A 25,214-nucleotide genomic window follows, 5' to 3' on the forward strand; every position below is an offset into this window, starting at 1 on the left:
TTGCATAATAATGTACCTTGGCCATAAGAGTTGTTCCAAATCCACCCTGGTAATTATTGGCTGAAGGCACGCCTTCCATCACCCCTGGTACAGGGTTGTAGGTGTCACTTGACCAGCATCGTCCAGAGCTCATGTTCAGGATTTTGGCCAGTAGCTTTGGGTCAAGCCCTAATCTATAAAGGGTCAAGGAAAGCATATTAATATTCAACTGCATCAGGACACGGGTGACAAGTTTTACACACAAGAAACACAATGTCATTTTTCACTCTTTATTAGGTGTCCAAAAATGGTGGAGTATTGATATGGGAGATAGAGTAAGCAATATAAATTAAAATCCATAAATCTCTCATAGTGTTATTATGCTGCCTTGTTTACAGCTCCCATTATCCGATGCAGCATGTATTACAAAACTGCCTGGGTTGATTTTGGGGGAGAAAAATGTTCAGTTCACATTTACATTCCAGTTTATGTATTCTATATTTCAGCAGTGGATTATTTTAACAAAGAACTTCTACTATCATGCAACTAGGTAGACAAATATTTATTACCCTTTCAAATAAAAAAAAAGTCCTAAATACAATTAAAAAATAAAATAAATAAAAGGTTTGGCAACTTCATAAAAAAAAGTCCTAAAAGTACCTAAATCCAGGAACAATAATGAATCATATTGCACCTTTCTAGGTTTAGGATTGGAGGCTTCATTCGTTTTCAGTTTTTTTCCCCCTTTTGTCCACCTTGGTATCCTTCTATTAGCACAATTCATATCTCTGAGTGACAACTCTCATTCACTGTAATATACTGACCGAAGAGCAGCATTGTAACCCTAGGCCGTTCACTTATGATTTCAATTACCAAAAATCTCCTTTCTTCATCTCAAAAGGTGCTCCAGACAATAGCGGATATTGCTACCAGAGATTTCAGGATGGCTTAGCAGAATGCACTGGAAGCTACAAATTCACTAGATTTAATGGTAGGAGCATGGGGTTGAGCATACTCCCAGCACTAAACTGCGACATCAGCTGCATACATCCATTTGGCAGAATGGCGCGTTAAGCTTAAGTTTACCAAAAATACAAAACCTTAAATTTAGCAAAAAGGGACATAACTTCCTCTTTCCATAGAAATCCTCACAGTCAAGCTCTCTTGATGAGAGCTTCTGGCAGCCCCTTAGCTGTATTAATCCCTGCTATACCAAAAACGTATTGTGGTGGGGATGTTAGGACACATGAAGATTTGTACGGAAAGTGGAAGAATCAGAACAAGGGACACATATTACTAATTGTTTGTCCCTTGTGCTGATTTTTATGTTTTGAATTTTAGCTAAACTTAAGATTTAAAGCCCATCACTGTGCTGGCACATATATGTTTAGGGATGAAGGCAACAGTAATATGGTCTTTAACCACTTCAGCCCTGAAATGTTTTATATCCTTAATGACCAGGTCATTGTTTGCGATATGGCACTGCGTTTAACCGACAATTGCGCTGTTGTGCGACGCTGTACCCAAATAAAATTGATGTCCTTTTTCCCCCACAAATAGAGCTTCTTTTGGTGGTATTTATTTACCTTTGCGTTTTTTTTTCCGCTATAAACAAAAAAAGCAACAATTTTTTTTTCTCAAAAACACAATATTTTTTACTTTCTGCTATAAAACTTACCCAATAAAAAAAAAAAATAAAAATAAAAAAAAATGGAATTTCTTCATAAATGTAGGCCACTATGTATTCTGCTACATATTTTTTTTTTAAAAAAAATCCCAATAGGCGTATATTGATTTTGGATTGTGCAAAAGTTATCGCGTCTACATACAAACAACGGGATGTTTTTATGGATTTTTTTTTTCCTTTTTTTTTACTAGTAATGGCGGCGATCAGCAACTTTTAGTGGGACTGCGACGGACAGATCAGACACCTGACACTTTTTTGGGGATCAGTGACATCATTACAGTGATCAGTGTTAAAAAAACATGCACTGTTACTGTACTAATGACACTGGCAGGGAAGGGGGTAGCATTAGGTGTGCTCAAAGGGTTACACGTGTTCCCTGGGAGTGCTTTCTGTGTGGGGGTTTCTCTGACTGGGGGAGGGGGGGGGGGGACAGATATCGGTGTTCCTGCTTAGCAGGAACACAAGATCTCTGTCTTCCTCCCTGTCAGAACAGCGACCTGCCTTATTAACATAGGCAGACCACCATTCTTTGCCTCTTGGGATTGATCGCGGGTGGCTGGCGGACATCGGGTCTGTCGGACCCACTGATTGGCTCCCTGTTAAGCTTCTGCCAGCAATTTGTGACCTATGCTTAACGGGCATCGCATTTGCCCATGTGACTTGTTTGCAGTTTTTGGTGATCAGCATGACATGAAAAAAATCATTTGACCTACAAAGACAGTTAAGTGAAATTATATATAAAGCTTGACTTTTCCTGTAAATTTCAAGCTTGGCTACACCCGCTTATCTGTGAGTCTCTCGGTTGGTCATTTAGGATGATAGGTGGCTTTAATGACCAACAGAAATGCTTGGAATGTAGGTTAAAACTGGGCCAAATAAACCATTATGCGAAAAGCAAAGATATTAAACTTCAGTCTCTTATACATTTTGATATATTATTGTGATGGCAGTTTTAAAGTTTATCTTAAGTCAGATATATGCACTCACCGGTCACTTTATTAGGTACACCAGTAGAATTGCTTAGTAACACAAATTGCTAATCAGCCAATCACATGGCAGCAGCTCAATGCACTTAGGAACAGTGGCGGCTGGTGCTCCATGGGCCGGAGGGGGGGGGCGTCAGACGGACCACACCATACCCCCCCCCCCCCCAACCACACCATACACAATACACAATACCCCCGGTGGCCGGCTCACTCACATTAAAAGAGAGCTGACATGAGAAATAGAACATGTCACACAATCTGTTTTACTTGCATTGATTTCCGGGTATCTTGGAATTGGTGGAATCCTGCCTGGCCCCATTAGAAGCCTCCCATCAGCTTCATCTCCGGCGGCGGTGGCTTCCCCTGTGTCTCCTCTCTCCTCCTCCTCGGCCAATAGCATGGCCTCTCCTTTTGGCCAATCCAGGAAATGGGTCTCAAGACCTGCTTCCTGATTGGCTGGGAGGAGAATCAGTGTGGTAATAGCAAATATTAATTCGCTATTGTCACATAACTGGGTGGGCTCGGGGAGCAGTGCTAATTACGTGCTTAAAAAAAAAAAACCCCATTGGAATCCATGCGTCCGGCGCCCTGCATGTAGATAAGGGGGCCGGACGCATGGATGGGGGGGGGGGGGGGGTGGCACCCCTGCGCCCCCAATGCACCAGCCGCCACTGCTTAGAAATCTAGATGTGGTGAAGACTACTTGCTGAATTTCAAAACGAGCTTTAGAAGGGGAAGAAAGGGGATTTAAGTAGCTTTGAACATGGCATGGTTGTTGGTGTCAGACAGGCTGGCCTGAGTATTTCAAAAACTGCTGATCTACTGGGATTTTCACGCACAACCATCTCTAGGGTTTACAGAGAATGGTCTGAAAGAGAAAATACCCAGTGAGTGGCACAGTTGTGGGGACAAAAAATGCCGGGTTGTCAGGTCATAGGAGAACGGGCAGACTGGTTCCAGGTGATAGAAAGGCAACAATAACTCAAACACTTGCTACAACCAAGGTATGCAAAATACCATCTCTAAACGTACAACACATTAAACCTTGAAGCTGATGGGCTACAGCAGAAGAGCACACTGGGTGCCCCTCCTGTCAGCTAAGAACAGGAAACTGAGGCTACAATTCGCACAGGCCCACCAAAATTGGACAATAGAAGGATGGAAGAATGTTCCCTGGCCTGATGAGTCTCAATTTCAGCTGCGACATTCAGATGGTAGGGTCAGAATTGGGCATAATCAACATGAAAGCATGGATCCATCCTGCCTTGTTTCAATGGTTCAGTCTGGTGGTGGTGTAATGCTGTGTGGGTATTTTATTGGAACACTTTGGGCCCCTTAGTACCAAAATATCATTGTTTAAACGCCACGGCCTACCTGAGTATTGTTGCCGACCATGTTCATTCCTTTAGGACTACAGTGTACAGGCGGTCCACAGGTTACAAACATCCGACTTACAAAGGACTCCTATTTACAAACGGAAGGAGACAACAGGAAGTGAGGAGAAATCTAGCCCTAGGAAGGGAAACTTACTCCTGTAAGAGTTTTCATGGGAAAAAGGTGTCTCCACTGAAGCTTTAACACCAAGGCCCCTTTCACACTTGTGGACCGTCCAGATCCGCCTGTCAGTTTTTCAGGCAGATCTGAACGGATGCCCCATGCATCTCTATGGGGCATCGGATGTCAGCGGAGCCATGTCCGCTGACGTTTCCGATCCGGTCCGTCAAATCCTGATGGATGGAAACCCTATTTTCCATCCGTCTGGCGGATCAGATGAGAATGGACAGGCGGTCTGTTCTCATCTGATTCCCCCAAAGAGAACAGCGGGGATCTGAAACCTCCATTTCTGCACACAGAGCGGAGACAGAGCTTTCATCCGCCTGCTCAGCGGGGAATCGATCCCACGCTGAGCAGCACGGCTTCGTCGACGGAACGGAGACGTGTGAAAGGGGCCTAATCCTTGTTTCCACAACAACCCAAAATTTTCAAAATAAAGTTGTAATAGGGACAGGAAGTGAGGTGAAATCTTCTGAACAAGGGTACAGACAGCAAAACAAAATGGTACAGGGGTGTTACCCTTCCCTATGCTATCCAAAAAAACTTAAAATGATTATTTTGGCTGGAGCTAAACTTAAAAAATACACCTGTTCCAACTTACAAATTCCACTTAAGAACAAACCTACAGTCCCCATCTTGTTTGTAACCTGGGGTCCGCCTGTACCCATCTTCTGATGGCTTCTTCCAGCAGGATAATGCACCATGTCACAAAGCTCAAATCATCTCCGCACTGGTTTCTTAAACTTTTCAATGAAGTCACTGTACTCCAATGGCCTCCACGGTCACTAGATCTCAAACCAAAAGAGCACCTTTGGGATGTGGTTGAACGGGAGATTTGCATTATGGATGTGCAGCCGAAAAAATCTGCAGCAACTGTGTGACGCTATCATGTTAATATGGACGAAAATCTGAGGGATATTTCCAACACCTTGATGAATCTATGCCATGAAGAATAAAGGCAGTTCTAAAAGGCACAAGGGGTCCAACCCGGTACTAGCAAGGTGTACCTAATAAAGTGGCTAGTAAGCCGGTCTGCCAGGCCCTTTCATGGGGCCCTCACACCTCTAGTGCAGTTGTGGCACCATCCATGTTCAGCTGCAGAGATGCTAGACTCTGCCTTCCCTCTACTTGTCTCAGCAGTTGGCAGCAGGGAGGACGACAGAACTCCTACAGATCCTGCACCCCTCGATGAAGCTGCAACACCTCGTCTTCACCTTCCCTGGTCTCAGCATTTAGCAGCTGACTCCAGTCCTGCTCCAGACACTGCATTTTCTGCTTCACATCTCCATCCCCAGCTTCTTCCCAACAGCAGCACAAGTTAAAGGGGATACAATATGATGTAAGGGATGGTGGGGGACTCTTGACATCTGATGTAAGGGGGTGCTCTGGACATCTAGTCTAACAGATACAACTGGCTCTTTGAGGACAAACATAATGCTGATGTGGCTCGAGATTAAATGGAGTTTGACAACCCTGACGTAGTACATTCCTGTTCTGCTGCCTGCGCCACAGAACCCTTTCCCTCTGGTCCCCCTTTGTGGTCCTCTGCTAGCCCCTACTGCTAGCCCCACATAACTACTGTGTTCTGTACTCTTCAATGCAGTAGAGTTTGGTGGCATGGGACGTGGGTAAGAAAATGATTATATATATTTTAGTCTACATAGTCTCTTTAAATGTGCCCCCACCCCCTCCTTTTCCCAAACAAACCATACCCCCCCCCCACCACCACCCACTAACTAATCACTGCAGTGAGCCCAGATTCCAGTGGTGGAGATCCTACAGGCTCAAGAACTGCAGCAGTAGAGCTGCAGCTGTGTAACGTTAGAAAGAACTGTAGAGCTGGTTTAAAGATCTCCAATCAGAAGAGGTGCCCCCAGCAAGAGACATGGAGGATGAACTTAGGTGAGTAAAAGACCTCTTTGGAAAGGTTTTTTTTTTTTTTGTTTATAAAAGAAGCGGAGAATGGGTGGCATATGTCTATAGCATTTACCCTATGCATTTTCTATCACAAGCACAGTTTAAACTGCCTGGGTGTGACAGGGTCGCTTTAAAAATAAATCTACAACCCCCTACAAGTACAAGCTGAGGTTTAAGTGAAAAACACATTAAACAATGCCATTAACATTTCTAGGTAACTTCAGCAGAAGCAGAAACAGATCTGGATAAGTACACTAATGACAGTGTAAAACCAATATTTAACAGGTTACAAGATCCTATCCAGATAGAGCCCTCAGCTGTGTGGGACTTGCACAGACTCATTATTAAATCTTCATTAAGCGGAGCTGCCCAGGAAGCAGTCTGCACAGAGATGTGACATATGTTCTCCTACTGGCAGACAAGCACTATAGTTCTGGGTCAACTGCTGATAAGGTTGCTGATCCTTATAAAACAAAGCTTGGCCAAGCAGAAACATCATTTGTTCTATCACTAGGTTTATGACATAAAATCATGCTCATTGTGGCCAAGAAATTATCTTCAAGGTTTTAATATTCTTAAAAACAAATTGTTGGCACAAATTAATTTTGGAGATTCCTACTTAAAAGCATTTAGAGCTACATAATTCTCTCTACATTTTAAAGGGAATGGCTACACCTGGAATATAATCCATAACTTTACAAAATGTAATACTGTAAGTACCAGTGCAGAAATACTTTGTAGTTCTTAAAGCAACGGTGTTTAACTGTTGTCCTCATGGTCCCCAAAAAGCATTTTTAGAATACATTGCAAACTCCAAAAGCAAAGGTTTAAAAAAGTAGACCTAACTATCTGACTCTGCTTCAGCAATCAGTTGCCCTGCTTGGCCATTATACCCACCCACATTTCACTTCAGCTCAATCAAGCGCCGATACCCTAGATGAAGAACCCTGTCTCTGGGAAAATATTAGAATTTCAACAATCTATAAGTTAGGAACCAGCAGGGGAAAAGGGGGGTTCTTTTAAATATTTTTTAGACTTTAGTTCAGATGCTTTTTAAAAACCTCTACACAGACCCACAGAAAAGTCTGTTACTGATGCGCTTTTACATAGGTTACTCATAAATGTAGTGGACCCCCTACTTTTGAGCAAGGTGAACACTGAGATCCTGACTTATCTGTCCATTATGTCCAGTGGTAAGTTATCAAATTTTTTCGTACACATAGAAGGAAAACAGACAGCATGCTTACAACTGCTAAGAGATAGACATCTAAATACACAAAATGTAGCTTCAAGTACTCCAAGAAGGTAAGGAAAATTTGAACATATGCCATCTGATATTAGGATTATATCAAGAGCGTTAAAGTTATAAATAAGGAACAAGGTAGGCAATCAAGTATAAAATACATACTGTGGGATCCTCCAATTTCAGACACCATTTTTGGGGAAACGCGTTAGGTGAGGACTGCGTGTCACGTCATTGTGGCCAGCTTAGATGGAGAATACTGTGGCAGGCTTGTTTTTACACTGCTTGATTATATTTGCCTCAATGTGCGTATATCTCCGCGATTTGCAATAAATCTTTTTAACATATTTACGCTATGAGGCTTCTCCCTACTTTTCATGTGATATATTGAGGAGTGGATTCCATTTGATTCACGGCATGGAGAGGTTATTGCCCTGGAGATAAAGCACAGGCTGTTTCTGACCTCTGTAGTCCAGATCCACTAGTGTGGGTAAGAGGGTCCAAATTGGGCCCAATTAGCCATTTTCCCTCCCAAGGGTCATGGGACTTGTTAGTGTTAAAAGGTATCAGGTGTGAATGGGGAGGAGGTGTGTTAAATTTGGGGTTATCGCTCTCACTCTCTCATACTGGTCACTGGAAGTTCAACATGGCAAAGAACTCTGAGGATCTGAACAAAAAAAATTGTTGCTCTATATAAAGATAACCTAGGCTTTAAAAAGATTGCCAAGACCCTGAAACTGAGCTGCAGCAAAGATGGCCAAGACCAGCAGTTTAACAGGACAGGTTCCACTCAGAACAGACCTCGCAATGGTCGACCAAAGAAGTTGAATGCACATGCTCAATGTCATATCCAGAGGTTGTCTTTGGGAAATAGATGTATGATTGCTGCAGAGGTTGAAGGGGTGGGGGGTTTGCCTGTCAATGCTCAGACCATACGCCGCACACTGCATCAAATTGGTCTACATGGCTGTTGTCCCAGAAGGAAGCCTCTTGTAAAGATCATGCACAGGAAAGCCTGCAAACAATTTGCTGAAGACAAGCAGACTAAGGACATGGATTACTGGAACCATGGCCTGTGGTCTGATGAGACAGAGATAAACTTATTTGGGCTTCAAATCGTGTCAAGTGTGTGTGGTGGCAACCAAGTGAGTAGTACAAAGACAAGTGTATCTTGCCTATAGTCATGCATGGTGGTGGGAGTTCCATGGCCTGGGGCTGCATGAGTGTTGCCGGCAATGGGGAGCTACAGTTCATTGAGTGAACTATAAATGCCAACATGTACTGTGACATACTGAGGCAGAGCACGATTCCCCTCACTTTGGAGGCTGGGTCGCAGGGCAGTATTCCAACAAGATAACGACCTCAAACACACCTCCAAGACTACCACTGCCTTACTAAAGAAGCTGAGGGTAAAGGTGATGGACTGGCCAAGCATGTGTCCAGACCTAAACCCTATTGAGCATCTGTAGGGCATCCTCAAATGGAAGGTGGAGGAGCACAAGGTCTCCAACATCCACCAGCTCCGTGATGTCATCATGGAGGAGTGGACAAAGACTCCAGTGGCAACCTGGTGAACTCCATGCCCAAGAGGGTTAAGGCAGAGCTGGAAAATGATGGTGGCCACACAAAATATTGACATTTTGCGACCAATTTGGACATTTTCACTTAGAGGTGTACTCACTTTTGTTGCCAGCGGTTTAGACATTATTGGCTGTGTGTTGAGTTATTTTGAGGGGGCAGCACATTTACACTGTTGTACACTCACTATTTTACATTGTAGCAAAGTGTAATTTCTTCAGTGTTGTCACATGAAAAGATATAATAAATGATTTACAAAAATGTGAGGGGTGTACTCATTTTTGTGAGATACTGTATATATAGAAGTAGACTTTGAAGGCTAGTTCTGGTTCAGTTTGAAAAGCATACTTTCTGACTCAGATTCAAAAATGATCTGGCTTCGAAGTCCACAGAAAAAGCTGGTGCTACATGTGGGTACATTCCAAATCCACTTTCCTATATTGCTAGTATCAATTTAGACTGACAGCTAAATAGCCAGATTACATATGATTGGGATGCAATGCTGTAAGCACCAAAAGTAAATACACCTAAAAAAGCAAATCTGAACCAATGAAATAGCCTGCCTTCTATAGCATTTGCCCTCCATAAATCAATGTATAAACAAAGAATACAAAAAAATCACAGCATTCAAAAAAGGAACTTCGGGTGTACTCACCCCACTCCGCCCCCCTCTTTCAACAACACCTTCTGAATACTCACATTGTGCTACATGGAAGCATTCCCAGGCATGTTTAAATCATTAGTATGCAATGGTTTATGCGTGAAGGGAAGTGCCCTCGTGCAGCATATTCCAACTGGATATGCACTAACAGTACGTCTGTGCCTTGTACCTCACCGAGTAAGTCTCAGAGTTACTGTGTGTTTTATCCAGTTGTTCTTGTACACTCTTCTGCTCAAATTTGTAGCAAACCCTTAACCTCTGCCATAGAGCACAGCGAGACTATGGACGCAGTGTTTTTCTCATGTGACTGTGGCATAAAATGACAGAGTGCTGGACTACCTAGGTTAGGCACAGTCATAGTCCACATGAAGCGTGCACTAGACTACCTCTTCAAAGCAATAGGCTGAACAATGCCAGAGCACAGTTGCAGGATGATGGGGATATCCGCTCAGGGGTGGCAGTGTTGGAGCAGGCGCCCTCCCCCAGCTGCCAGGGGAGCGGTGGCTCCAGGTAGGAGGGGGGCAGAGACTCAGGAAAGGTTAGACAGGTAGTGGTAGTAGGGGACTCAATTATCAAGAGGACAGAGAGGGCAATCTTTCAAAACAATCGTGGTAGCCGAACAATGTTTTTTACTGGGCGCTTGAGTTCGGCACATCGCGGATCGGGTGGACAGATTATTGGGCGGGGCTGGAGAGGACCCAGCAGTCATGGTGCATGTAGGCACCAATGACCAAGTGAAAGGAAGGTGGAGGTTCCTAATAAAATTATTTCAGGGACTTAAGGAATAGATTGGGGAATAGGACCTCCAAGGTGGTTTTCTCTGAAATACTGCCTGTACCAAGAGCCACACCAGAGAGACAGAAGGAGCTTAGGGAACTGAACAAGTGTCTGAGGTACTGGTGTAGGAAGGAAGGGTTTGGGTTCCTGGAGAACTGGGCGGACTTTTCAGTCGGCTACTGGCTCTTTAGTAATGTAGAATGGGGACGGTACAGCTCTTTTGGGGAGAAAGATGACCACAAAGTTGGAGGGGCTTTTAAACTAGGAGTTGAGGGGGAGGGCTCAGAGGTAGAGTCAGTTAGTAGGGAGCAAAGGACAGAAGGTATTATTGGGATCAGCAGCGACAGTAGATCCATAACGTCAACCATTGGGGGGTCTGTGCGGACAAACCTCAGACCAAACAGGAATAAACTTAAGTACAATTCACTATCCACAAAACGAAGAGGGGTATACACAAATGCCAGGAGCCTAGCTAATAAAATGGATGAGTTGGAACTGTTAGAACATGAGGAGGACATAGACCTTGTGGGAATAACAGAAACTTGGTTCGACCCCTCACACGACTGGCTGGCCAATATCCAAGGGTATTCGGTGTATCGGAAGGAAAGGGAAGGAAAAAGAGGGGGAGGGGTATGTCTCTATGTCAAAAATAATGTAAGGGTGGTGGAGAGGAGTGACATTATGGAAGGGATGAGTACGGAGGTAGAATCCGTATGGGTAAAACTCCATAGGGAAGAAGTAAAGGGGAAAGAAATAGTGGGGGTTTGTTATAGGCCGCCCAACCAAAGGGAGGAGGTAGAGCTGGAATTTCTATCACTGTTGGGTAACTCAGCAAAGCTGGGACCAGTCATCATTTTGGGGGACTTCAATTATCCCGACATTGACTGGGAAGAGGGGACTGCACACTCAATAAAGGCCCGTCTCTTCATGAATATCTTACAGGACCACTACATGTCTCAGTTGGTGCATTCTCCTACTAGAAAGAATGCAGTGATGGATCTATTAATTACGAATGACCAAGATCTAATCTCAGATGTAGGAGTCCAGGACAACTTGGGTTTTAGCGATAACAGGATGATCACATTTAGCGTAAATCACAATATAGCAAGGCAAGAGGGGAACATAAGAACCCTAAACTTCAGAAGGGCAAACTTTCCCAAACTGTGCTCAATGATAGAGAAAATAAACTGGGATCAAACTCTAGGAACACTGACCACGGAGGAAAAATGGGAGTGCTTTAGGAACATATTAAACCAAAGCATCTCACAGTGCAATCCTATGGGAAATAAATTAAGAAGAGTCAAAGCCAAACCGGGATGGCTAAACTGTAATGTAAAAAAAACACGTAATTAGGGGAAAAAAATGGCCTTCAAGAAATATAAAATCGGAGGGCACATTATTGCCTTTCCAGCAATACAAGGAATCAAATAAAAAACGTAAATACAAAATCAAGATGCCAAAAATCGACTTTTAGAGACAAATAGAGGAAAGTAAAAATAACCCTAAGAAATTCTTTAAATAGATCAACAGCAAAAAAACAAGGTCAGAGCATGTTGAACACATAATTAACGATGATGGGAGGATGATGGGAGGATGATTACAGAGGACACAGAGAAGGCAACCGTGCTTAATGCTTTCTTCTCCTTAGTCTTTACACAGAAAAGGAGGGGTATACTGACCATGACTGTATGGTTAGCAGTACTTCACATGACATACCGCTATGGCTAACAGAGGGTGAAATCATGGAAAGGCTGGATAAAATTAGCACAAATAAATCACCAGGCCCGAATGGCGTGCATCCGAGAGTACTCAAAGAACTCAGTAAAGCCCCGTACACACGTACCGATCGTCGGCCGAACGATCGGCCGTCTTTTGTCCAGGGCTGTCGTGTCTGTTGAAAACTGCAAAAGACTGCACACGAATTTTGTCGGCCAACAACAGCCGACTGCAGAAGTGATGTCATGTGATGGTTAACTTTCCGTGTGTTTTTTCTTTTCTGAGCATGCCCAGTTTTGCAAATCTGCTGTCTGTCGGCCGAAATCTGTACTGACTGGCGAACAATCGGCCGTTCTGGTGTTGGCCTACAAAAATTTTAATGCCTGCACGACAGATTCTGTTCGGCCGAAAATGCGCTGTCGGCTGTCGGAAGCTTCATACTAACAAGCCTACAATCGGCCAATCGGTCGGCGGCCGAATATTTGCGGCCGACAATCGATACGTGTGTACGGGGCATTAGATTAGATCTAGACCACTGTTCCTGATCTTTGCAGATAGATTTCCTCCAGTCACCTGGTACAGTTCCTGTCAAAATACTAACGTGATACCAATATTCAAAAAAGGGCAGAGGCATATTCCGGGAAATTATAGGCTGGTCAGCCTGTCGTCAATAGTATGTAAACTACTGGAACTGAATAAGGGACTATATCCAAGAATTTGCTAAAGACAACAACATCATCAGCAGTAATCAGCACGGGTTTACAAATGGGCATTCTTGTCAAACCAATCTGTTAACATTCTACGAGGAGGTGAGCTGTGAGCTAGATAGGGGGGGGGACCTGTGGATGTGGTGTATCTGGATTTTGCTAAGGCATTTGATACAGTTCCCCACAAACGCTTAATTTACAAAATAAGGTCTGCAGGAATCGACCACAAGGTTTGGCCTTGGATAGAAAACTGGTTAAAAGGGCATGTCCAAAGGGTGGTAATAAATAACGCGCACTCAGACTGGTCTGGGGTGGTAAGTGGCGTCCCCCAAGGCTCAGTCCTGGGATCAGTTTTGTTCAATCTATTCATAAATAGCATCGAGGACAGGATTGTTAGCTCAATCTCAGTTTTTGCAGATGACAAAATTAAGCAGGGCAATAACTTCACTTCATGATGCAGAAATCTTACAGAATGACCTGAAAGAATAACAGAGTGCACAACTACATGGCAAATGAGGTTTAATGCGGAGAAGTGTAAGGTGTTGCACTTGGGGGCTAAAAACAAATGCAAAATAGGCTTTTGGGGGGGGGGGGCTCTGGGGGAATCAAAAATGGAGCGTGATCTGGGAGTCTTTGTAGATGATAGACTAAGCAATAGCATGCAATGTCAAGCTGCAGCTGCCAAAGCCGGCAGAATATTAGCATGCATAAGGAAAGGGATATATTTCAGAGCTAAAACTATAATCCTACCACTTTATAAAACTCTGGTCCGACCACATCTGGAGTACTCTGTCCAGTTCCGGTCGCCAGTCCTCAGAAGGGATGTGTTGTAGCTGGAGAGAGTCCAGAGAAGGGCAACTAAACTAATTAGGGATTGGAAGACCTTAATTATGAAGAGCGATTACAAGCGCTTGATTTATTCTCCCTGGAAAAGAGACGCCTGAGAGGGGACATGAAAGCGATTTACAAATATCTCAACGGTGATCTCAGCATAGAAAAAAAAATGATTCAGTCGCAAGGAATGTAAGAGGACCCGAGGCCATACAATGTGATTTAACCTAAGGTTACGCAGGGTTTTTTTTTTTTTTACAGTAAGGGCTATAAGATTGTTGAATTTTCTACCACAAATGGTATTAACTGCGGGGAGTATGGCTACTTTTAAAAGACTCTTGGACGTACATCTCAAGTATAAAAACATTCAGGTTCCGTTCACATGTCAGCGTTTGGATCGCGGGCAGAACCGTCGCGGTTCCGCCCGCGATCCGGAGATTTATTGCAAATCGCGGGACGCCTAGCGTTGCCCGTTGATTTGCAATAGCCCCCCAAACGCCGAGCAATGTTGCAGCGATTTCCGCCTGCCGAATCGCGGCAACATCGCGCAAACAAAATCGCGGGACGCAATACGCCTCAAAGAAGTACAAAAGCTTCTTTGGAGCGTATTGCGTCCCGCGATTTTGTTTGCCCCGCGATTTGCAATAAATCTCCGGATCGCGGGCGGAACCGTGGCGGTTCTGCCCGCGATCCAAACGCTGACATGTGAACGGAGCCTCAGGGATATGGGAAATTATTACGTTCACACACACCTACACAGGTTTAACTGGATGAACTATTGTTTTTATTCAACCTCAACTACTATGTAACTATGTACTAGGCTAGAAGGTATGATAAAAGACAGATTTTTACTTATGCTGCCACCACCCACAAGGGTTTCATACATAAACTTTAAATAAAAATGTAGGATGCCCATGGTAAGCAGTCAAATGTTTTCTCCTTTCATCTTCATGTACAAATGCTTTATACTACAAGCAGTATAAGCCCTGTCCCCATACCTGTGTCATATATACTAATGTTCCTACCCACAGGAAAAAGTATCAAGGGGTCATACAGGATCCAGGTTTCTTTTTCAACCCATTTATACAATGTACATTTCTATCGTCTTAGGGCAGCATTGCTTTACCTTTATTTTGTCTGTCATCTGCTAATACACATCTGAAATGGTTTAGACAGACATTGGTCTCAACAGCATCTTGGGACTTCTCTATTTGTGCGACTTAAAACAGACCCATAAGCAATCATTTAAATAGACAGATGAAAAATGTGTGTGGACTGCTCTACCTGCCAAAGGATCTAATTCAGTTCAGCCACTCTTGCAATTCACTTATCCATGCCAGACAGCACACCCATGTCCTTGACCTCACCATATCCAACTGCAGGTAAAGCAAGCTTAGTCATGAACCTATCGCAAAAAGCAACTAGAGAGGAATATACACACACACACACACATACATATATATATATATATATACATACATACATACATACATACATACACACACACACACACACACACAGTATACACCTTTTTCCTAGCCAAACATTTTCTATGTAACATTGACATCACTCTGCAGTGCAGTAGAGCCCTATTGACTTAGTGTTTCCCACTGGATCTGCTGTGGAGGCAACAAAAGGTTAATATGAAGAAATAGTGGGGTGCAATAGAAGAAAAAAAAATTAAGGGTTGTTTACCAGCTATGTCATGTGGTTCAGTCCTTTTTATCTGCCTGGAGCTCTTCTTCACCCTATGGGCAGCTTATGAATGGTTAACAATATCCTTTCTCAATAAAATAAGAATTGCTGTTTGCAGCAAAGAGATTTTCCAAAAACAAAACAAAGTCTGCACAATACACTCATTATCCCATAAAAAGGCTCGAAATAGCCCAAACCCTTAAAATGTTTTAAATTCATCAAGTATTAGGCGATTTATGACCACCCTACACTTGACATGAGTACATCTTGATAACAACAAAATTGAGTTGCAGGACAAGATGTGAATTCTTAGGGGGAAAAAAAAAAGAAACTATGTTTTACTAATTAATTATCAAGCAAAAATGTACTGGACAGAGGAGACTGCAGTAAGGAATGTCTGTTTAGAACCTCAAGATTTCACTGTGATCTAACCCACCCTGAATGCTTATTTCTTTCAGAAAAATCCGTATGCTGTAAGCCTTTTTTTCTTGCAAGTGTACCATTAAAAGAGCAAGCAGGAAGCATTTTGCATTTCATCTTTTTCTGTATTCTTCCTACTGGCTTCCACATAACTGACAGTGAAAATTAGACATGGTATTAAAATCAGTTACTGAAGTCCTCTGTCTTCCACTAAGACCAAAGCTTGTAATGGTCTAAAGCCGGCTGGAATATAATTGTCATTCAGTACGCATCTTTCCTAGAAAGTCATGCTTCATTGGAGAAGACTGAGTTTCCATTTGAAATCAACAAATTAATCTGAGACAGGTATCTGAAAGGGCAAGTTTAATAGGAAGCAGCTACTGGGCTCTCAACCATGATAAAATGTTATTGCTGTTTCCCTGTAAATTGGCTGGGAACATATGATACTTTCTGCATAAGAGCCCCATTGCTGTTCAAGAGATATACTGCTGAAGCTATCAAAATGATGACAGCCTGTCAGTCCCCCATAATAGGCTGCCAATGGCTGTGTTGTGTGCGCGCTTCTGTTTACAATTGGGAACGCTCTCTCAGAAGTAATAAAAATAACATAAAAAGAAAGTCATTATGGTTACAAAATTTGAAATAAAACATTGAATCAATTGCCAGTGTTTCAATTGGGAAAAATCTAATAGCAAGAAAGGATTAAAGCATGAAGGCTCTGTGTCTGTATTTTGTTTTTTTTTTCCCCCAAAATGTAAGCCTTTGAATGGTTACAACTAACATTTTCTGAATCAATAGCAGAGCCTCAGTGGGTGCTTCTCCAACAAACCCTAGAGGCCACAGATGATTTGAGCTGCCATATTCTTCTGCACCATTGGGTTGGTCTAGGGCTACTGCACAGGCTTGCTTGGCTTATCGGCCTTCCAGTGATTCCAGCTATGAGTGTGATCATCAGGAGTTCCACATGCTCAGCACTTATGTATGGAGGTTTCTGGTTTGCATAGGGCAGGGGTGTCAAACTCAATTTCATCGCAGGCCGCATCAGGATTATGGTTGCCCTCAAAGGGCCAGTTATATCTGTAAGATTAGATCAGTGTTTCTCAACTCCGGTCCTCAGGGCCCACTAACAGGCCAGATTTTAGGTATTACCTTGGGGAGATGCAGACTAGAATACTGCAATCACTGAGCAGCAAATGATATCACCTGCAATGTATTTCAGTTTTCTTGCAAACCTGGCCTGTTAGTGTGCCCTGAGGACCGGAATTGAGAAACACTGGATTAGATGTCCAGAGTACCCTACACCCCCTTATATGAGATGTCAAGAGCCCCCCACCATCAGAAGTCAAGAGTCACCCACCCTTCCTTACATCACAATGCACCTCCTTACCTTGTGCTGCTGCCAGGAAGAAGATTTGGGTGGATTTGGGAAGAAGTACAGGGTCTGGAGGATGACCAGAGGAGGGCTGGAGTTAGCTTCCAGAGTTTGCTGAATGCTGAGTCCAGGGGAAGCAGAGAAAAGGTGGTGTTACGGCTGCACAGAGAGGTGCAGGATCTGTAGGAGGAGTTCTGCCCTCCTTATGCTGTGGACTACTGAGAAGGGGGGGATGGGCAACAACGAGTCTTTCTTCAGCTGCACAGCGAGGCGTTGGAACTTGCAAAGGAGTTCTGTCCTCTCTGTTGCCGACTACTGAGACAAAGTGGGGGCAGAGACAATGGGGGTGCTGCAGATGCAGGAGAGGTGCGAGGGCCACATGAAATGGCCTGGGGAGCCGCATTCAGCCCACGGGCCTTGTGTTTGACACCTGTGGCATAAGGGATACCATAAGGTACGCTTCCAGAATGATATAGTCATTAAAATGTGCCCCAAATAACCTAATAGCCCCACACCTTTTTAGTGGTTTTGTGTCTCCACCCTTAAAGTGGTTGGAAACCTTTGACACCCCTGCTATAGAGGGATATGCTTTGTTCATATATCATGTCTAACTCAATTTCATAATGAGCCGCAACAGCATCACGGTTGCCCTCAAAGGGCCGGTTGTATCTGTAAGACTATATAAATGGATCTACTCTATTACAATAATTGCCCCTGCATTCCATTTTTACTCGTTTTGGCAATACCTTGAGACTTAAGCTGTAAAGGGGTAGGTGTTGATGGGCACAGAGCCCGCTCAAACTCCTGTAGCAGTTGATGCAAGTCTGAAAAAATGGTTGCACACCACTTTTCAGACAGAACATGGTTCTGCCACGGTGTTCTGTCTGTGTATTCTCCAATAAAGTTTCTTGTGGATGATATCAAAGTTGTGCGACCCTCCTTTTCAACTGGGATAGAACTGTATTACTCTCATAATTCTAAGCCAGAGCATCCCACATCAGAAATCAGGAGTCCCTCATCCTCTCTTATATCACAGTGCTTACCCTTGCTGTTGCTGGGAAGAATTTGGGGACAGAGCTGGAATACAGAAAGTGCAGGGTCTGGAGGAGGACCAGAGGAGGACTGGAGTCAGCCAGCTGTCTGCAGAATGCCGAGACTAGGGGATGCAGAGATGAGGGGGTACTGCTGATGCACAGAGGGGCACATGATCCGTAGGGGGAGTTGTCCTCCTCTCTGCTGCCAACTGCTAAAACAAGCTGGGGTCCCACAGCTGCAGGAGAGGTGCGAGGGCCACATGAAATGGCCTGGCGGGCCGTATATGGCCCCCGGTCCTTGTGTTTGACACAGCATGTGCTCCATAGTGTGTAATTGTCTCAATTAAGAACACTAAGGGGTTTATTTACTAAAGGCAAATCGACTGTGCACTACAAGTGCACTCAGAAGTGCAGTTGCTGTAGACCTAAGGAGGAGATCTGAAACGAGGGGAAGCTTTGCTGATTTCGATCATCCATTTATGTGCAACCAAAAAACGGAATTTTTGTAAAATCTTACCTGTAAAATTCCTTTCTCTGAGTCCTCCGACAGTCGCCGCCTCTTCATATTCGTCACATATGGGGTATTAGACTTTGCTCCGAAGGAGTAGCTAGGCAACAGAATATGTTAACAATAAAGCTTTAACATATCCCACCCTCAAGGGGTGGTCCCCTCAGTCAATACCCTCCTACTTCCTGCAACCATATCTCAGTTTTAGTGGAATAGCAGTAGAGTATACATTCAAACCCCAAAAGAGGGGCGGGGGCGGCGACTGTCGGAGGACTCAGAGAAAGGAATTTTACAGGTAAGATTTTACAAAAATTCCGTTTTCTCTTACGTCCTCCGACAGTCGCCGCCTCTTCATATTCGTCACATATGGGGACGTCCCAAAGCAGTGCAAACATGAGGGGTGGGAAACGCATCCGCGCCGAAAGGCAATGCAGTCTCCACATCAAAGAAAGGAACCTTACCAAAGGAAGGAAACCAGCTGGGCAACAGCAAAAATAAGTGCTCAACAGGAGCAACAACCCAGGAAAAGACAAAAAACCAGGGGATACAAAACTTATCCCAACAGCCAGGAGTCCCCAACAAGGGACCCTAGGGAACAGCCGCACTAAGAACCTTGCGGCCAAAGGAAGCATCCGCCGATGCCTGAACATCTACTTTGTAGAATTTTGTGAAAGTGTGTACGGTCGACCAAGTCGCCGCCTTACACACCTGGGCTACAGAAGCCCCATGACGACAGGCCCAAGACGTACTCAGAGATCTAGTAGAGTGCGCCTTCACAGGCACAGGGGGAACCTTCCCCTGCAAGGCATAGGCCTGTTCAATGGTCTGCCTGATCCATGTGGCAATGGTAGAGGCGGAAGCCGCCATGCCCTTCCGAGGACCCTCTGGAAGAACAAACAAGGAGTCCGTCTTTCGAAAAGACTCAGTCGATTTAAGGTAAACCCTAATCGCCCGAACAACATCCAGAGAATGCAATCTCACCTCCTTTGGATGTTTAGGCTTCGTGCACAACGAAGGCAAAACAATATCCTCGTTAAGATGGAATTCCGAAACTCTTTTCGGCAGAAAAGAAGGATTAGGTCGCAAGACCACCTTATCCAAATGAACAACCAGGTACGGAGACTTGCAGGACAAAGCCGCCAGTTCCGACACTCTGCGAGCCGAAGTGATCGCCACCAAAAAGGCGACCTTTTTGGACAACATAGACAACGAGATCTCCCTGATCTGTTCAAAAGGAGCACGTTGTAACACAGATAGGACTAGATTCAAGTCCCAAGGGGGCAAAGGATCCCTCCTAGGAGGAACCAGATGCCGCACACCCTGAATAAAAGTGCCAACCAAGGAGTTGGAAGCCACGGGACGTTGAAACAGAACGGCCAGCGCAGACACCTGACCCTTTATCGTAGCCAGCGCCAAACGCTGATCGACACCCGTCTGAAGGAAAGACAGCACACGGGAAACCGAGTACGTGCGGGGTGAAAACCCCCTGGACTCACACCAGGCAAAATAGGCCTTCCAAGTACGGTAATAAACCTTTCCCGAGGAAGACTTCCTCGCGTTGATCAAGGTATGAACAACCTCTGGAGAGAGACACTTCTCCTTCAGGACCTCGGTCTCAACAGCCAGGCCGTCAAAGCCAGCGACTGTAAAGCAGGATGGTAAATCGGTCCTTGAGACAGTAGATCGTCCCGAAGAGGCAGACGCCAGGGGGCGTCGACCGCCAGATTCACGAGGTCTGCGTACCAGGACCGGCGAGGCCAGTCCGGTGCCACAAGAATCACCGTGCTGCGTTCCGAGTGTAACCTGCGAAGGAACCGGGACAGCAACTGAATCGGTGGAAACGCGTACATCAGCCTGTACTGATGCCACGGGGCCACTAACGCGTCCGACGCGTCTGCCCGAGGGTCGCGCGTCCTTGCCACGAACCTCTTCACCTTGTAGTTGAGGCGAGACGCGAACAGGTCCACATCTGGAAGACCCCACTTCGCGCACAACATCTGGAAGACAGCCGGATGGAGAGACCATTCCCCCTGATCCAGGGTCTGGCGACTCAGATAGTCCGCCTGCCAGTTCTCCACTCCCGGAATGTGAACCGCCGTTATCGCCGGGACATGAGTCTCGGCCCAAGACAGAATGTCGGCCACTTCTCGAGCCGCTCGGGCACTCCTGGTGCCCCCTTGGTGGTTGATGTAGGCCACCGCCGTGGCATTGTCCGTCTGCACCCGAACCGGGCAGCCCTGCAGCCGGTCCGTCCAGCGATGAAGACAGAGCCTTATCGCACGCAATTCCAGAATGTTGATCGGGAGGGAAGACTCCCCCTCCGACCAGGTCCCCTGGGCGGACAGAACGCCCAGAACACCACCCCAGCCCGACAGGCTGGCATCCGTGGTGATTATCGTCCACGAGATCGGACGAAACGACTTGCCCCCGGACACCAACGGGGACTGGAGCCACCACAGAAGGTTTTCCCTGGTGCGATGACTCAACGAGATCTGAAGATCCAGAGATTGAGGTCGCCCGTCCCACTTGGACAAGATCTCCGCCTGGAGACCCCGCGTGCGAAACTGCGCGAAAGGAATCGCCTCGAAAGCCGAGACCATCAATCCCAGACATCTCATACACGTCCGCAGAGACGAGTTCGGAACGTCCCTGAGGGACCTGACTTCCTCCTGAAGAGTCCTGAGTTTGTCTTCCGGCAGGAAGACCTTCGCCTGCACCGAGTCCAGTATCATTCCCAGATAGGGAAGACGAACCGACGGACTCAGTGTCGACTTTGGAACATTTATCGTCCAACCGAACTCCTGCAGAGTTTGCATCGTGACAGACAGGTCCTTCTCCAGACCCTGACTGGTCGCAGACCGAATCAGAATGTCGTCCAGATACCCCAGGACAGAAATGCCCTGGGCCCTCAATAATGCCAGAACCGGTGCAAGCACCTTGGTGAAGACCCGCGGAGCCGAGGCGAGCCCAAAGGACAACGCCACGAACTGGTAGTGATCCTCCGCAATGGCAAATCGAAGGTATCTCTGATGACCCTCGAATATGGGGATGTGAAGATACGCATCCTTCAAATCGATGGAGGCCATGAATTCCCCGGAACCAGGGCAGCCACCACCGAGCGCAGGGATTCCATGCGGAACTTGCGAACCCGCACAGAGCGGTTCAGAGCTTTCAAGTCCAGAATTGGACGAACCTTGCCCTCCTTTCTGGGCACGGTGAACAGATTGGAATAAAACCCCCGAAATCTGTCCCGATGAGGCACCGGAACCACCACTCCCTGAGCCCTCAGGTCCCGCACCGCCAGGTGCAGATCCCGCAGGCGCTCTGGAGACAGTTGTAGATTTGAGGGAAAAAATCTGCTCTCTGGCCGAGAGAGAAACTCGATCTTGTAACCAGATCGAACGATTTCCAGAACCCATCTGTCCCGCACACGGGCCAACCAGGGCTGAAGAAAACCGAGCAAGCGTCCCCCCACCCCAAAACTGGGTGAGGGCGCCCCTTCAGGCCGAACTGTTATGGGCCGCAGGTCCGGATTGGCCGGACTTCTGTTTCCCAGACCAGGGTTTCTTCTGAGAGCCCTGGCCTTTGAACGGTTTGCCCTTGTAGTGCGGCCGAAAGGCACGAAAGGACCCCTGAGGGGGCCGAAAATTCGCATGCTTCTTCCCAGAAGCCCCCTTAGCCTTGGGGAAATGGGGCAAGAGAGTGCTCTTACCCCCGGTGATCCCCTTAATCAACACATCCAGGGACTCCCCAAAAAGGCGAGACCCATCATAAGGCAGATTGGCTAAGGTTTTACGTGAAGATTGGTCCACCGACCAACATTTCAACCAAACCAGGCGGCGAGACAACACCGCCACGCTGTGCACACGTGCAGCCAACGGAATCAGGTCCAGGTCCGCATCACACAGATACATGACACCCTGGTGGATCTGATCCACCATGTCCAGGGTCGCCGCCGAGGCCGAATCGGCCACTAGGACGCGCCTAAGCATCTGCGTCCAACTTGCGATCGCCTGGGCCGCCATGAGAGAAGCAAATAGAGCCTTAAGCATAGAACCCGTAACAGAATAAGTATGACGGGCAAGAGACTCCAGTCTCCTATCCGTGGCATCACGGAAAACAGGGGATCCCTCTGCAGGAATCGCAGTGGCTTTGTTCAAAACCGCAATTGCATGATCCACTGGTGGAGGCACACACCACCGTTCATCAGTGGCAGGGGAGAAAGGATAACGCAGCTTGAATTTACTTGGTACCGCAAAAGGTTTGCGCAGATCGCGCCATTGATCCTTTACAGCGCGCTGAAAATCAGCATTGCAGGGAAAAACCTGCGGCGTCCTGCGTTTTCTCTGCGTCCCATAAGCCGCCAAGGCAGCGGGGGGACACACTTCGTCCTGCAAACGTAGCGTCTGCTTAATGGAAGCAATCAACTCATCCATGATTGCAAGCTCTTCAGGCGAGCCAGGGGGAGAATTATCAACCCCCTCAACCTCAGCCTCTACCTCAGACCCCACTAGATCAAGAGAGGAGCGGGACCCCGATAGGGGGGTCCCTGCCAGAACAGCCCCATCACCTTCACCCTCAGAATCGGAGGACAGAGTAACTCTGGGCCGTTTAGTAGATTGAGCAGCCACCAGCATTTGCACCTGGGCAGCAAGGCCAGCCACAATAGTGGCTAAATCCCCCCCTGGGGGGGAAACAGCGGTCCCCTGGCTTTCCACCAATACTGTGGGAAACTTGCCCTCCTGAGAATCCATTGCCCCTGTACGCCAGACAACCAAGGGTTAACTGCCCCCTTTCAGCAAGCGCGGTAAGCGCAGCCCACCGCACACACTCAGGCACAATGAGACCCCCACAGGGAATATACAGACTGAATACAGGCAATGGACAACAGGAATAGAAGGATAAAACCTGAGGAGACCCCGCTGCTGCTGCTGCCTCGACCGGTGTTCCAGGAAAAAGGAAGTGATGCTGCCAGGGCGCTCTATGTAAGCCTATGGAGGCTACAAGAAAATGGCCGCCGTGCATGTAAACCATGCGGCCGGAGCGGGCGCCGGTAAAATGGCGTCGTTTGGCGCCGAAACCGCCGCTCCACAGTGCATAAAAACACACACAATTTCATCCCATTATATGGATACATGTTAGATCGCCGCAGCGATCGCTGTATATGCCCCAACATGCCATTAAAAACATGCCCCACAGCACACAGCTTCCCACACTGCCCAGCCTGACACACACAGTGTCATACAGCTCCCCCCCCCCCCTTGCAGCCCACAGCATGCAGCCGAGAGATAGGGAGACAAGCAGTGTGATTTAAAGGCAGGTTACACAGTCCCAGACTGAGACCCCCCCCAGACAGACAGGTCCCCACATAGACACACTTACCTCATATGGCGTGGGGAACCCGCACAGGCGAACAAGCCGCTGCACATGAGGCAGGGAGAGTCGCAATTCAAGACGCACACAATGGCGGTTAAGAAACCGCACAGCGTCCGGTGAGGTAGCCACCTCACCAAACATCCCTGCACCGAACAGGGATGGGTCGTTCACCGTGCCAGGAGCGTTACCTGGCTGAACGCTCGATGGCAGACTGGGAAGCCACTGACCCACGACCTGCGATCAGGGGGATCAGCCCGAGACCCAGTCCGCATGATCCTCTTCGTCCGAAGAACTAACTAATGCTGACAAAAACAACAGCTAAGTAAAGGTAGAGAAAAAACTCAAATAAAATATTAAAAAGAAGAAAGAGTCTGGGACAAAAAGTCCCAGCACAGAGAGAGCCAGCCACTCCTGACAAGCTAGACATTAAAACTGAGATATGGTTGCAGGAAGTAGGAGGGTATTGACTGAGGGGACCACCCCTTGAGGGTGGGATATGTTAAAGCTTTATTGTTAACATATTCTGTTGCCTAGCTACTCCTTCGGAGCAAAGTCTAATACCCCATATGTGACGAATATGAAGAGGCGGCGACTGTCGGAGGACGTAAGAGAAATGCTGTTTATTGTTGTCCTTGCATGTCCTCCTCGGATCTACAGTGACTGCACTTCCAAGTGCACTTGTAGTGCAGAGTGGATTTGCATTTAGTAAATAAACCCCTAATTGTCATTTCTGTTTGCTGACTAGTTCCTCTCCTATCATGACTCACTTCAGACAAGTTTTCCTGACACCAAGAGAAAAATGGTGACAGGGGAGGGACTGCCAGCATATAGACAGCTTAAAGCGCTGTTCCTGTATAAGGGGGTGTGTGTTCCCTCCCTCCAATCAGCTCTCAGAGGTCTCCTCACAGAGCTCTGCAGAGTGCAACTTCAGCTCTCCCCACCCTTTTTTCTGACAGCTCACAAGATTTATAAATTCAGCACTTTCAATAGATATAGAGTGGAGAAAATTGCAGAAAAACAGGTATAACTTGTGTAGGAGTATTTGTTTCATCTCTGTGCATCACCTGAGGCCAGTCAGTTCACTGGGTATATGAAAGGACTTACAACCACTTTAAAAAGGGAAAACAAATATCTGCTTTCTATTTCTTTATCCACTTTTTTATTTTAAGCTGA

General features: G+C 46.3%; 1 protein-coding gene across 1 annotated transcript in view; it reads right to left on the reverse strand.

The window, feature by feature from the left end:
* HIBADH (3-hydroxyisobutyrate dehydrogenase) overlaps positions 1 to 25,214 on the reverse strand; it is a 245,004-nt gene that overhangs the window by 17,949 nt on the left and 201,841 nt on the right. Inside the window, exon 7 of the mRNA XM_082257736.1 lies at positions 17 to 173. Within this exon, the coding sequence (XP_082113862.1) occupies positions 17 to 173 (157 nt within the window). The remainder of the gene's footprint in view (positions 1 to 16; positions 174 to 25,214) is intronic.

The sequence above is a fragment of the Pelophylax lessonae genome (assembly GCF_965119305.1).
Source record: "Pelophylax lessonae genome assembly, chromosome: 5".
In the NCBI taxonomy this organism is placed as follows: domain Eukaryota; kingdom Metazoa; phylum Chordata; class Amphibia; order Anura; family Ranidae; genus Pelophylax; species Pelophylax lessonae.